This window comes from Strix uralensis, chromosome Z (genome assembly GCF_047716275.1).
Source record: "Strix uralensis isolate ZFMK-TIS-50842 chromosome Z, bStrUra1, whole genome shotgun sequence".
Taxonomy (NCBI): Eukaryota; Metazoa; Chordata; class Aves; order Strigiformes; family Strigidae; genus Strix; species Strix uralensis.
In genome coordinates, this window is record NC_134012.1 from 86912866 (window position 1) to 86928493 (window position 15628).

Here is a 15628-nt window from a genome sequence, read left to right on the forward strand (position 1 = left end):
TCTAGCGTTAACTGTTTACAAACTGCTAATAATACCAATGAAATTAACTAGAAATATATGCAGGCTCCTGGCTTTTAATGAGGCTATGAATGCAAAAATCAGAGTTTTTCCATGTTGCTTTTGTAGTACACGGTAAACTAGAAATATCTACAAAATAACGTATTTTTCCATGTATTTTTAAATGTGGAAAATTTGTTTTAAAGATTCTTTAGTGACATTGATGAACTTAGCTATGCTATTTGTTTATAAAAGTGCCCACTTATACAAGACAGTAATCGTTAAAAACCTAATAAATACAAACAGACCACGAAGAACTTGCTTGAACCAGCCCCACAGCTGAATAAGGAGGCCAAAGGCTCTTTTGCTAAGCCAGCTTCTACCTTGAGCTGCAGGAGAAGAAACTCTGAATCTCCTGCTTCCTCCTTGCTCTGCACATAGTTAGGTAAGAAAAGAGCTTGGGCTCAATTTCAGCTCCACAGCCCACATTCTGTATGGCAGGGATGGCTAGCACACTAAACGATGCATACTGTGCCTGGCACAGACCAAGTCCTCCCGAGGAGAGATCAGAAGGCAGATTGAAATTCTTTGTGTCACAATCTGCTTCTCTGGCTGCTCCTGGTACAACATAGCGACTCACTGCCTCTTACTGAAGGCAGACCACAAAGCGACATTAAAAGCACAGTCAACAGCTATTTTTTTTTTGTCAAGTATAAAACAAAGCCTGCTTCACCAGAGCACACAACTTCAATTCTGAAAGAGCAGCATTCATCTTGGTTCGGATTTGAAAATCTGGTGATTTACAGCCCCACCATATTTCTAACCAAAAAAAAGGGGGGGAGAGAAAAGATGTTTAAAGCAGTTCCTGAGAGTCTGTCGTATTAATTATAGAACCATTAGTGTTATGAGACAACCATCTTCACCCATAAAACTGCATATCCAGCATAATTAGTTGCACAAGTCTTTCACGAATAAAATACGCTTTTGCTTATCTTATAAATACAATATGCTTACAGCTTCTTATAGCTGCCGTTAATTAAAATGTATGCATCTTACCTTGTGAAACAAATTCAACATCATCATAATTTTCTTCATTGTCTGGACTTCTGTAAACATGAAAAAGTGGACATGTGAAACCTATGAAGATGATGTTATGATTGCATTTTCACTCTCCATTGTTCTGGTGCTTTTTTCAGCTATTTTTATACAATGGCTAGACAGTCTGTTGAGCCCTATATGAACCTGAAGTACCCACAAGATTCCCTAAATTGTTTTTCCTGACTGCAACTTGTTTCTTCACATGGGAACACCTTGATCCTGAGTATAAAAGGAGAAAATGAGTCAAAGACACTCAGATACCATGGATGGGAGTGTGGTGTGAAAAATATAATAGGCAGATGGGCTGACTGAATGGAAAGAATCTGTTGGGCTTTTTAACCATCTTCGCAGGTGCAGGCTGGTTACATGGCACACAAGCAGAACGACAGACTTTTGCTCAATTTTAAATATAGCTCTAAGGCTTGCTCCTTGACTTGTAGGGCTTAAAGTCTAAATAAGGGACAAGATAAATGGTGGTATAAGGCCAGGTAAAAGGGCTTGGATGTTGTTAGATTTAAAAGTGCTGTCAACCTGAGGGAAGCAAAAAATTGAGAATGTAACTAATAATATCAGGGGCTTTTAACTTTATAATAACTCATAACAGTTGAAAGGAAAAGAAAACTAGGGCAGACGGTCATCATCAAATGCGTGTAATCAAAGAAAGGACTTGAAAGCAGAATGTGATGTTTTAAAATTGGCTTGACGGAGAAAGCACTGAGACAGGGTGAAAGAAAGTGTCAGCACCCAGGGAACACATTTTCAGTGGAGGGGAGAGTCCAGAGGTCACGTAAGAATGGGAGAGTGGTCAGACAATCTGGACGTAAATTTCGCAGGTCCCTGAAGGCAAAGAGGACAGGCTTGGCTCCCAGGCATTTGGCAAGGAGGGTATCCGTGGGAGCTCCTGCCGGGGCCGGTGAGGCGGTGACGGCAGCTCCCCACGGCCGACCGGTGAGACAGCAGCAGCACTGGGCTGACGTTGTGGCAGTACCTGTACCGAAGTACAGTATGCGTGCCGACACACACCTCTCTGATGGCTGGTACATTCTCCCTGTCTGCTGTTTGCTGCTGTTTGCAGTAACTGCTGGCCGGAGAGCAGCTCTTTATCCAGGCTCAGCTTGTTTCCTATCAGTTTTGACACTAGACTGAAGTGCTTTCAACTCTTTGTTGCTGGAAAGTTCCCCTGTTGGACGCAGATCTTCGAAGATGGATAAAGAAAGGAGCCCCGTATGCGATGGAGGCTTCTCAGTGTTATCACAACAGGCCTGGTGCCGTTTCACAACTGGTGCTGAGCTCGGTACCTCTGGCTTTCAGAGCTGCTTCCTGGAGTATCGACTGACAGACCTGATCCTCCTGGCCCTCTTCCCCCAGAAAATGCAGGGGAAAGCTTCAGTTATTGATACAACTGATTTTGTATCATCAGCATATGAATGAAGTCTTTGAACCCTTCTGCAGTAAAAAAACCAGTGGGGTGTTCCCTCTCCCCTCCCCTTACCAAAAAACAGAAAAAAAAAAGGCAGAAAAAAGCATTGTTATACATAAGATGATTTAGGGAAACAACTGACTAGATGGAGGGTTCAAACTAATAAAAACTAATTCCAAATAAGCCAAGGCCAGGGTAGAACAAGGAAAGTGATATGGGACCTCACTTCCCCAGAAATTTGGGACACCTGCAGCCTTAATCTGCTGCTGCATGAGCAAAGAAGAAAAAGGTGAGAAAATAAAGACCTTGAGGTTTATGTTCACTTACATTGTTTCAGAGCTGGGCTTGATGTTTCTGGGAGGCAGGCCGGGAGTTGCTGGGGCCTGCAGGGATGGGTGAGAGGCCAGTGGAGGAGGTGGCAACTGCGTAGCAGAATGTGGTGGAGGTACAGGTGGGGAGAGTGCTGCTGAGGAAGGTGCTACCTGCTTCAAACTTTCATTTTTAGGGCCTGGAAAAAAAAGCAGAACAGATAATTTAGCAAACAAACAGCTGAGGAAGGAACCTCACTGTTTATATGGAGTATTAGAATAAAATACAAATACTGCGCACACTAAAGCAAATATATTTTGTTGAACCTGCTTCTTTGGTGCCTTATCTTACCAGAGTAGAGAGGCTCTGCAGAGAAGAAAGTACAGCCTATAGAAGGCCCTGAAAATGTCTTTGCAAGACATGAACAAGGCACAAAAACATCAGTTCATCCAGTATGTAAGCTCTTGTGCTTTAAAACTAAATTATCATTTAATTCTACATTTTGCTTGAAAAGACCATTGCAGTTTCACGTGAGCACTGATGCAGTCTTGATGGAGTTTTCCTTGCTCAGAGACAGCATTTCAAGTGAAGGGATGAGGGATGGAAATATACTTTGACATTGATCAAGAGGTGTACAGTTCTCTGTACACCTTCACATATGTTTGTAATGTAAGTTTTAAAAGACTGGACTTAATTTTCTAGCACATCCATACAGAAAAGTGGCAGTTTGAAAGGCTGCACGGAAGCTACACCCTCAACAAACAGGTGCAGCCTTAAAAACAAGATGATGAGTGTGCCAGGCACAGAAGCCCTAATTACATGAGTGGGCTGGTGTGCATGTGTGCTGCACAGAATTCATGTTCAGTGTACAAGCCACAACCAAACCATAGTAACCACTGCTTTGAGAGTTCACGTTGAGAGAAGTTATTCAACACAACCAAATGAAATCATTCTTTGGATGCCATGATGTTAAACCTAGAATTTTCTTTCAAGTATCATGAGTGGATTAAAGCTTCCCAGTGGAAAAAGCTACCCAGAAAGAATTGTCCCCAGCTGTAACGAGAGAAGTCCAACAAAATCTAAGGAAGAAAAGAGCAGAAGGAAAAAGCAAATTCAGTTCAGTTAAAACCAATTACAAGCAAAAAGGACCCCCTTGTCTTCTGGGGATTTTTTTCAAGTTCACACCTGTATAATGGAGATTAAAATCTTGTCAAGAAAAAGAAACTTCCACCACATTGGAAAAAAGTGGTTTAAACACAGACCGACAAATATGTAGCAATGCTTAATATCAAGACTGAAAGTTACAGGAACTACTGAAAGAGATTTCTTTAGCTGCTTGGGAGTCTACAATTCTGTCCTTGGAATAGACAAGAGAAGGGGAGTCGATAACTATTAGAAGGACCTCTCATGTGTCACATGGAAATCAAATCAAAATTACCAAGTCCTGACAGTTTTTCTACTTACTAACAAAGAACTCAAAAATTTCTGGATAATTTTGGCTTCATAGCGGCTCGGAGCAACTTGTCAACATATATGTCAACAACAGTGCATTTGAAACACGTTGAGTTCATCCATTACTTAGAGAGCAAAGTACTAAAAGTCCAAACACTGCTGATCAGGTGAATTCTTTGGTGTTTTTGTTAAGGAACATTCGTTTTGCAAAAGCAGACCCTTACAATTTAAGATATGCCAAGATTAAAGTTGTATGGTATCACATATCTTTTTATTCACATATCTTTTCATCATTTTATTAAAAAGTATAGCCCCAAAGTCAAATGAAATAATCCTTTTACTTAGTACTGAGGAGGCTACAGCACGGTTAATGTCTTCCAGCTGGACAGACCCCAAAGGAGAAGAGTGAGAATGACTATAGGTCTAAAAAACATGAATTCCTGGAGATATTGAGGAAATGGTGGTTGCCTAGGGAAATATGGTATGACTGAGGGAGAATGAAATGCGTACCTAAGTCTCCAGCAAAGAAGAAAGGGGTAATGTGTTTAAAGGTCAGCAACAGTTTTAGGAGGCACTTTCTGATAATGAAGGTGGCATTTCCATGGCTTGAGGTCCATGTTGAAGAAGAGGATAAGCTTATGGCATGAATAAGTTCTAGTACAGTTGTTCTTGCCCGACACATAGGCATGGATCAAACAACTTCTTTACATCCCTTCCAATTCAGTGATGACATCCTCTGTTGTCCTATATTTTACAAGACATCACATTTAAAGTACTTGCCCCTATATTGAGCCCAACAGCTAGAGATCTACTAAAATATCATTTTGGCTAAAACTTGTCTTCCAGAAAGATGTCCCACTTGTTTGTAGATGAGAGAAAGAATGTACCACTACAGAGTTTGTTTGGTTAAGTTGCTCACTGTTAAAATCTGCATCTTATTGTTTTCTAAGTTCATCAGGCTTCAGGTTCTATTACTTTTATTTCTACCTTTGTTTACTAGATCAAAAGCCTTTTTATAACCAGTTTTCTACCCATAAGGTATTGATACCACTGAACTTGAACAATATCTCAGATTTCTTTTTGATAACTTTAAAGACCCAACCTTTTTAATCTCATCTCAAGGTGTTTATTTTTTTTTCCATATAGCAATTAATTTGTAGCTATTTCTGTGATCTTTCCAATCTTTCCAACATTGTAGAAGATCTGGTACTGGAATTCTACACAGCATGCACTTGTCTACCACATGCAGTGATGAAAATTACAAGTCATACTTCATCTAGCCATAACTCTACTGATTGCATCCAGGGGGTTTCAGTATTTTCCCCAATTGTCACCCACCCCTCCTGTTTGGAAGTACAGACACCTCAATATCAAACTAAGGACCATTAGAAAAAAGCTTTTATTCAAAAACTTTGTAACTATATGAAGATTCCTTAAGGGTAAAACTCCAAGAAATTAGGGTTACAGGCTGACAACCATTATGCATTAGACTTTGCTGTCACATCATTGTCCTTACTCAACTGTAGAGTTGTTTATGATGTCTAGATTTTCCCCCAAGGCATTATTACACTACCTCCTTTCACAGGTATGGTTTACATTTCTTCATTCTACACGTATATTTGTGTTTGAGTAAAGACAAAGTTTGTTTAAATGAGCAAAGATTACACATGATTGTGCTCTTGTTGTATCAGAGTCTCTGAGGACTGTGTGTCTGCATTTAACTCTTCACAGTCTTTATTCATCCACAGACTTTGTCAGCTGTAATCTCTTACTGTTCAAAAATCCCTGATGAATAACACTGAGTATGTATCTGCAGCTGAATTCTTTTAAGCAGATTCTAAGCCAAGAAAGAAGACAGAGACCTTTTTTTTTTTTTTTTTCCCATGTTAATTGGTATTAATTATACTCTCAAAGGTTTGTGTTTTAACAGGGAATCCTATATCAGCTTTTCTGTCATTATATTTATGTTGCCCTAATACAGTGTTGCGTATACGCACAACGTGCATACATGCATTATGTCATCATACAGTGTTATTTCATTGTGATTACTTTGTAGGTCTAAGGTAAAAATTCTGCCCAAGTCTCTGTGCATAATACTTCTTTCATCTGATGTCTCTTTAGAACCAAATCCAGGCAATAGGAAACTGAGCCAGGAAAGGACACCACATGCATTTTAGATTAAGTGCTTATTTTTAACTGTAAGGCCTGAACAACCTGTCCCTTTTAATTTATGTACACTGCTGGAATCTAATAATAACTAAATCATCATCATATTAATGGAAACACTGCTTTTTTATTTTCTTACTATTCTGACTCTTACCTGCCTTTAGAGTTATAATTACCTACACTTATGGCTGAGACTGATGTGGGCATAAAATGCTTTATTTCTAATACTGAGAATAATGGGATGAGTTAGGTAGAAAGGTGACACTCAGTATGAAAAAGCTGTTATAATCAGGCCTGCAGAGCCAAAGCTATCATAACGTTTCAGTAGCTTTTATTTCTTATTTTAATGGAGCATTTAATTTTGACTCCAGTTCCATTTCTTATGTCTCTTAAGACATTTCATAGTCTGAGGACATGGAAAGGCTCTACGTGGGTAGTAGAACTGAGGTCAGCTCTGGACACTCAGAACAAGAAATCAAATTGAAACTACATTCTAGATTCACATGCTCCCAAAGCACTCTCATCACAGGAAGCAGTGTTAAGGACTATCACTTTGTGGTAGCTTTGATCACTAATATCTCAGTTTCCAAATAGCCTCTTCTCTTTTCTTGGGACTCTCAGCTTTTTCATATGCTGTGCTGCACTTAACAAACAGATGCAGAAACTGAAGCTCTTCACAAAGAAATGAAAGAACGGATGAAAAGGAACAAGTTCCTCAAAACCTGTGCAGCTGTATAGCATCTAAGAGAAACTTGCCATAGAAACTGTCCATAGAAAGTAACAAATATCCCATTATACTGCTGCTTGTGGTATTAAACTTCCTTAATAACACCCAGATCTTCAGCACTTACAGCAGAACTGTGCACAGAACACTGCAAACACTTCTCTTGTGTTCTTCTCAAACAACCTCCATGCATGCAGTGACCAAAAGGTCACCTACATTCTTGGAGAATGTTTATTTATCAGGAAGTTCAGGACACTGAAGTTGTCTTGATGCAAAACTTGTGACTTTGACCCTTGCCATTCCTGGCTTGTGGGGGGGAAATACCGATACCTGTTTGGTAGCTAACATAACATCTAGAGAAAGATCCCATCTTCCCTTCAGGTCCAGATATTTTGTGTCAAACAACCACAGGAGAAATCAACCTGCATATAACAGTACTCTATAATTTCTGTGCCTCTCCTGCATAAACTCAAAGAGAAACTAGTAAAAAACCCAAAATAAGTCCAGCATTTTGGAATCCATGTACTGTGTAGTCAAAAGCAAGTTTCAGGGCAGGATGAGAAAAATATATCCATTCTTACCTTGCTAAAATCTTCAGTGCTGTCCCGATATGTTCTGTTACTCTGTCCTGAGATCCCAATACCAGAAACACATGCAAACTGAAGGGAAATCCCAGCAGTGCTTGGTGTGATAGGAATCTCATGGGAGCCAGTACTTTGGCCAGGGTCAGGTTCTCCCCAGTCCTTTTCAAAATCATACAATAAATTGCACTCATGTGCAAGGGTGATATGAGTTCTAGTACTGACAAAGCTGAAATGACATGTCTCTATTCATCCCCTGCCTAAATACTAGGGTATCTCACTGCTTGGATGAGAGATTGGCACGTAGATGAACAGCATCTAATCATCAACCTGAGCAGAACAGAAGCAGTCAAAGAAAAAAAAAAATTGGCACTCACACCTGCAGTTCAACATCCATTGGCTGAAGATACAAACCCTGATGATCTGCTCAACCTTTATTGCAACAGAATGTGATTACTTGGCACAAAGCTTTTAACTGGCAACAGTGACAAATAATAATTTTTATAATCTCCCTTGAAGTAGGAAACTATCCCATCCTGGGAAAAGGTGGTCTGACTTCAGCTATTCATATTTTTCTCACACCTTGGCTGGACTGCAACAATAATGTATACCTGCTCTCAAAGTCAGTAGTGCTTAAAAAATTCCAGTTAGCTCAGAACAGCTATATGGCATCTTACCAGCAACACACTCTATTGCAAATACATTAGCCTGGCCTTCAGTCTCTACACAGTCCAGACTTAACTGCAAAGGCTTAATTATGTTTAAGGTATCAGACTGTGGCATCTAAGCCATCCATTGCCTCGACACAGAAATTTCTAGTCCAAGCTTGCATACTAAACAAAACTGTAACTCAACAGCAATGCGTATCTCACTACCTTCCATTTCAAGTTCATTCTGATTGCACCTACTTCACCATAAATACATAGCAATAGACATAGGTGAGAAAATCCATTCCATATCAAGGCAGTCTTTTGCACATATAGGGGAAAAACTGTTTCTTAACTTCATATACTAAAAAGCAGACTATCCTCCTCTTTCTTTGGCCTAGAGTATGGCCTGTGGCAAGACCTTATTCCCTTTGATGCCTGGTGCAGTGAGGTACTGATGAGATGTTGACCCATTCTGCTTTTATTAATGTAAAGAAAACCTGACAGTGATCAGCCACTGAAAGGAGACTCCAAACATTCTGCAGGAAAAAGTGTCTGGAATTTTAAATTTTGTAATGAATTTCTTTAGTTTTTGTAAAAAAGGACTTCAGGATTTTTCAGGCCATTACATGGTCAAAAGTTTTGCATTTTGAAAGAAGCATCATTTTATAAAACAATATGCTTTTGAGCTACTCTGCAAATGCAACATCGGGTTTCAGTTTTACTGCAAAACACTTTACAATTTCTGCATGCAAGATCTGGTAAGCTTTCTGGGTTTTACAGAGGTTTTGCTAAGAACCTGCAACAACATCTACAGCAGCTGATCACCCACTTCCTACTTTATTCATAATGTGCAGAGAGCTGTTCTCTGCTCCACTTCCCTAACCTGCATATTCTTTTAGATAAAAGCCATGGTTTCAGGTTTCACAATTATGCTGCTTTGGAGCTGCTCAAAATAAGCAGGTAAACTTACAACATTACTGAAGCTCAGTGCTTTTGATTATGCTGTTGTCAGACATACTATAACAACAGAGAGACAAAGAGACACTGCTCACACCTTGCAAACAAAGACCACAGAAAGTTTTTTACTATTGCCCTCAAGTCTAGACTCCACTTTAAGAAATGGCTCGACAAAACCTTTTCTTAATTTTCTTCTTTTATTCTCCTCATCTCTCCTGATTCTACTTCCAGTTAGACGATAAAGCTGCTTTTTCAGCTTTGTACAAAAGAAATCATCTCCAAAAAAAGGGGGAATTTTGGAGGAAGGGAAAAGGGGAAAGTACAGGTCCCCATCCATTTTAAGACTACTTTGCTCATACATCATGAAAAACGTGGTCAGAGCAGATGGAGAATTTGTCCATTTTTAAGCAGAACTTCTCACTGGTCTCAGCTGGGAAAGCTTGTTTCCAGGGCAGATGCACACACTACCTCAAGGGTATTTCACATAACACTTAGCACCTATTCAATGCCTTATATTCTCAAAATGGCATGGAGATGACTATTATAATCTTACTCCCAAAAGAAAACCCACAGGTTTAATCCAAAGTACTTTGGTATGTAAAAGCTCACAGGACTGAGCCTTCTGGTGAACAAATGAGGTTAGATATTCAGAATGGTTCATCTGGGCAGTGCTGACTGGCACAAGGAAAGCGATTTCGAACTACAGATGTGTAATCATATGCAGAAGCCTATCTTTATCTGAAGAGGAGCGCAGAATCAATTCCCAGTTGAACTATAGATGAAACTTTTCATTGTCTGATAAAAAACTCTAATGATTACTTCTTTTTTTAATAAGAAATATTTATAAACCTGACCCAGTTAATTTTATATTGAATGATATAATTTCATATGCAAGAAAAAAGAACGGCAATTGGAAGTATTCAGAGATAGAGGACATGTAGGATAACAGTGGTTTAAAATAAATCTTTGGTAAAACATTTATATTTGAAAGAGAAAGCAAAAGAAAATGTGTACAATGATGCAAAGACGAGCAAAAAAAATGTACTGAAATAAATTTACTTAAAATATGATTATTTATTTCCCAAACTAACAAACTGATGAAGGGGTTGACAATTTCATAAACCTATTGTTCAATCTGAAAAATAATTACATCATACATGGAATGCAATTCTAGTTAAAAATTTGTCATAGGAGTATAAACACTGATATATAAAACATCAGTTGCATAAAAAATTCCCATGCAACAAAGTCTTGCATTCAAGTAGTGGAGTTTTGCACATTTTCTCTTCAGGATCTGCAAACAAGGAACATCATTGTTCCAAATGTACATATTTTAGGAGGGCTCAGTTTTAAGTGGAAACTGATGACCTCAGAAATGTTCACTAATAAAATGAACTTTTTAGGATAAAATTAATTGTTAGTATACTGTTTCAAAAGCTTCTTAACATCTTTACTATAAAATGCTTAATATGTTGTTTGTCTCTATTAGTGTTGAATATTTACTTTAGTACTTAATAATTATGATCAAAGCTTTCAGGAATGACTGGCTGTTTCCTATAATGAACTATTTGGATAAGTAACTTAATTAGTCAACTTATCAATTTGTGCATTGTTACCCATGTAATGCAACCAGATGATGAAGATTCATTAAAAGTGTTTTTCCCTGTGAAACAAAATAGGTCTAGGAAATGAAAAGGAAATACTTGCTCCAGTTTTGTGTATATTTGTCTCAAATTCAAACATTATATATGCTGCATAGGTTTTACATCTGTGAGCCACTAAGTAAATATTATTTAAACAATACAGAAAAATTAAGACTTCCCAGCTCAAAGAGAAACTTCATTATGTATAAAACTTCAAATATGTGAGAAGTGTATGCCAAACATTCTTGTAATTATGAGTAAACAAACTACACAGTTTGGTTGTTTTTTTTTTTTTTTTGAGCTAGCTAAATATGAGACCCTTAGGGTTAGAGATGCATTATTCAATAATGGTATCAGCAACATGTCCAGAACTTCATCGCCATGATATTTTTGCATATTTGGGAAAAAAGGGGTTTTTTCCAGTTTTACTATAAAGCTGTCCATAAAGTAATGTGATATGCTGGATACACCTCATTGCTACAATTAGTCGCAAAGTAGATTTTCATCAAAATATGTATCAACTTAAAGAACAGGAAGCTTTCAGCCAGGTCATATCATTCTTATCAAAATCTAAATTAAAATTATTAATATAATTTGTATTCACATTATTTTCTGAGATATGGACAGGTTTCAGAATACTTGCAGCTTTGGTACAGCAGATCTACTTGTGTACTGTGACCTATGTAATGCAACCAAACGATGAAGGTTCATCAAAAGTGTTTCTTCATGTGAATCAAAATAGGTGTAGGAAGTAACAAGATTTCAAAAACTTAAAGCAAGGAAACATAATTAAGCAGAGAGAATTACTCAGTTTCATCAGTTTTACTGTCTTTAGCAGTTTCCTTTCTGTCACCTTCCGTGATAAAGTCATAGCTGTCTTTTTTTTTTTTCTCCTTATAATTCTGTTTTGTAACTAGTGTTCTCAACAGTCTTTCACAGACTCCTTTAATATGTGGTGTAATCCCAAAAACATTGTGTTAAACTCATCCAGCACTGACCCTGCTGCAGAGTGGACATGGGTTTCTAATACAGCATAACATGCCATGTGTTTCGCTCAGTCCTTTGCAGAAATCTGGAACTATTAATAGAATATGTTAGGCATATACTTTGATTCAAACTAGAAGTGGCCTCAAATCAATTCAAACTGCGTATCAATGGGTGTTTGAAATTGCTAGTAAGTGATCATTTAGGCTTACTCAACAGAATTAAGAGTCGCATTCACATGGTTTTTCTTCAGAGTCCTAAATTCTATATATTAGATTCTGAAGTCTCTGCTCAGGAATGACTATAGTTGACTCAATGGGATTTAGCATAGTCAACTGCAGGAGTGATTCTAGAATTCATATGTGAACTATAACAAGTGTATACATGAGAAAAATATATTTCTGTGCCTCCATACTATGTTATAAACAACCCAAATCTTACTCTTAATTTTACTAGAATCAAATCATCTGGAAGGGAACAAGTGTGCCACATAAGGCCTAACAAACAAAAATGATGTTTAGGGGAAGATCTATGAATGTACCAGTTGCGGAAACTATGAAAATTCACAACTGGGAACTGTCCTCTGGTAGTTTACTGATGGATACATTTTATTTGGTTTTGACTAAAAAATATATATTATTTGAAAGATATTGCAGACTGGTTTAGCTAAGGAAATAATTAAGGGCAATGAGTTTAAATACTAATTTGGAATGGGTTTTGTGTACTTTTGCTTCCTAATGCACAACAGCAGCAAGTTGTACCCAGAGCAGTCTTCTGCAGGGATATACTAAATGTTGGTTTCCCTCAAGACTTATTTTATCTATAACTTGGATTAGATTTATCTATTTCCTTAGGCAGATAAATAACTTGTCTCATTCATGTTTCTATCGGGATGGCTGCATTCATTTTTAAATTGCAGTGATTTATTTTTTTCAGTGCTGTAAGCCATACTAGCATTTTAATTTGTAGACTTGTCCACATATTTTAGCAGAATTAGATGGCGAATCCTTGACCAATTAAAGGTAATGCTTCAAAAACTTCAGTGTGGCAGAGTTTCCTCCATAGCAGTAATATTCTTTGCTGTGGAGCTCCTAAAATCTGAAAAAATTTCTCCCTGGCTAAGGCAGACTGAAAGCATGTGTCCACTCTTTGTTATTGAAAAATTTAGTCTTAAATGCATATTCTGTAATTATGGTGCATGTAATTATAGCTGGAGAATGAAGATGTGAGAAAAAACACTGAGGGACATTTAATTCAACTGGTCTTTTGGAACTTACAGGTTGAACTATTGAAAGACAGCCAAAGAAATAATTCTGAAATTACAAAATACTTAAAACCTCTTTTTTGAAACTGTCCTTATACCAATCCTATGAGTAAGACAATTCCTTTGGGGTGAGACCCACACAGGTGATATAATTGCAGTTGTACCAAACTATGTATATTGTCTGGGATTTCATATGCTGTGGTCTGATTTTCATGATAAATGCACAACTTTGATTGTATTTCAGCTGAACATCGTTCTTCAGTTCTAGGAACTTCAAAAATTGATCGTCCTGTTTCTCAGAGGTGTAAAATATTTCAGAATAATGCTGCTGAAAGAATCATTTGGGTTTTCTCATTCAGAGAAGGAGAGAGAGGAGTGTCCTTAGAGGAAAGTTGAAGAGCTTTTACATTCATTTCCACTAAAAACTACATACAAATACTCATCCAGATTTTGTAGTTGCTTTCAGGCAGATCCAGCAAAGTCCTTGGCAGATCTGTGTGAACATAATTTCAACTTCATTTCCATAGTTTTCAGGTAAATGTATGGGGGGATCAATAATAATAGACATCAACATCATGAAATCTAATAAAATACTAGGTAAAAAGCCTTGAAGGTCTTCAAATTTCCACGAATAGTCTCACTTCAGTATCTTTTTGATATTGCTTAAAATTCAACATTTTAGCTATGTCTAGCAAACTCCAGGCATTATGTTGCACATAGTTATCATGCTATTCTGAAATTATAATTTTAAAACTCCCTTGAGCTGCACAGGGTTTTATGGTGTGCTAAAGTTCGCCTGTGCAGACAGAGGCATCACATCATTACACAGCTACCCTCACCTCACCCTGCACAGTGTTGTTTGATATTATCACCTACTTTTAGTTTCATCTGTCTTAGAAATAGATGATTTGACTCAAGTTACAATTCTTTTTATCCCCTTACACCTTAATACTGAGCTGTTTCATAACTTTATCCAACCTAGCACTGAGGTAAAAAAAAGAAACCTACATTGACCTTTGAAGTCCAGATTCTGCAGTAAACAGCCCTGACATCCTGTGACAAAAAAAAAAAAAAAATCCCCTGTTCTTTAAAACTTTGGAAGCTGCAGTTTCATCTTGCCATCAAGTAAGAGCAACAACTGACTGGTTCTGAGGGGCTTTCCAAAGTTAAGACATTTACTGTCCTTGGGAGTGGTGCTTGATTGTTAATTACTTTGCCAACAGAGTGTTGTGATAACTTTGACAATGCACCACAGATTTTAATTTCTCCTTTCTCGCTGGTTGTCTTACCCAACTCAAATAGCCATGTCACTGTGTGGGAACACAATCCATCACAGAACAGAACCTCAACAAGGAGTGCAGACACAACCATAACCCAAATTTTCTTACATGTGTTCTTTTCTCCTAGATTCAGTAGAGTTTCTTTCTGTTTCTCCCAGTACAGCTCAAAATATTGTCCCTAGCTGAAGTCTCAGTGTTGACAGTTCACAAGGTGTTCAGAGGTGTTTAAAGCACTAGGGACTCTGAGCCTTCAACTGACTTTTTGTGGGTGGCCATCTGTACACAGACAACCCCACTGAGGTCAGCCCAGGTGCAGTTCTCCTCTGAAAGCAACGGTGTGGTGGTAGCCTCACATGGAAGGCTGTCAGCAAAATTACATTGCTTCTCTTTTTTCTAACAAAGCCTTGTTTGCAGTTCAGGTGTTTATTTTGAAATAGTATCATTAGTATTATTTCCTGAATCTAGAAAGAACATGCATCTCATTGATTCTGAGCTGACATAAATATGATCTACTATCAGGGAAAATTGCTGTGAAGGGATATAACACAGAAATTTACTGGAGTGCCCTGTATTCACAGGCCCAGACAGGAATTTCTTGAAGCCTGTCTTCACTGGAAAATAGTAATGCATCAATAGTCAAACTTTCCTCATCAAGGCACTTGCATCTACAGAAGATTTGTCAAAAAAAGTTTTTCAGAACTGTGTGAAAATTTCTAATTCAAAACAAGGCCCACATCAAACCAGCATCCTTTAATATTCATGCAGGCATGGTGGAATTATTCTCCCACGCATGACTGAGACTGCTGCGTCTAAGGTAAGTCCTTCAGCCTCTGACATTTAAAGTTGTTTCATGCCCAGTGAATACTTGATTATGAAAAAATAGTAAAGCAGCTTTCATGGAAAAGAATAACAACCAAAGAAAAAAGGGTGAATTGATACTTCTGAGAAAGCTGAGTTCAGACTCCTGGTTTAAATCAGGCAATACAAGGTTTTCTGCACCCCAGGCACGTGCCCCTAACACAAATATAACAACCGTCATGTGTGGAGCTCTTCTCTTCTCTTCTCTTCTCTTCCCTTCTCTTCCCTTCTCTTCCCTTCCCTTC

The 15628-nt window shown here is 38.0% G+C and overlaps 1 protein-coding gene across 4 annotated transcripts in view; it reads right to left on the bottom strand.

Annotated features, from left to right (window-relative positions):
• Positions 1 to 15628, bottom strand: part of FYB1 (FYN binding protein 1) — a 68499-nt gene that overhangs the window by 23404 nt on the left and 29467 nt on the right. For all 4 annotated transcript variants that reach the window (XM_074856285.1, XM_074856282.1, XM_074856284.1 and 1 more), the window contains exons 3-4: positions 2843 to 3023; positions 1054 to 1103 (exon numbers count right to left, since the gene is read on the bottom strand). In XM_074856285.1, the coding sequence (XP_074712386.1) occupies positions 1054 to 1103; positions 2843 to 3023 (231 nt within the window). The remainder of the gene's footprint in view (positions 1 to 1053; positions 1104 to 2842; positions 3024 to 15628) is intronic.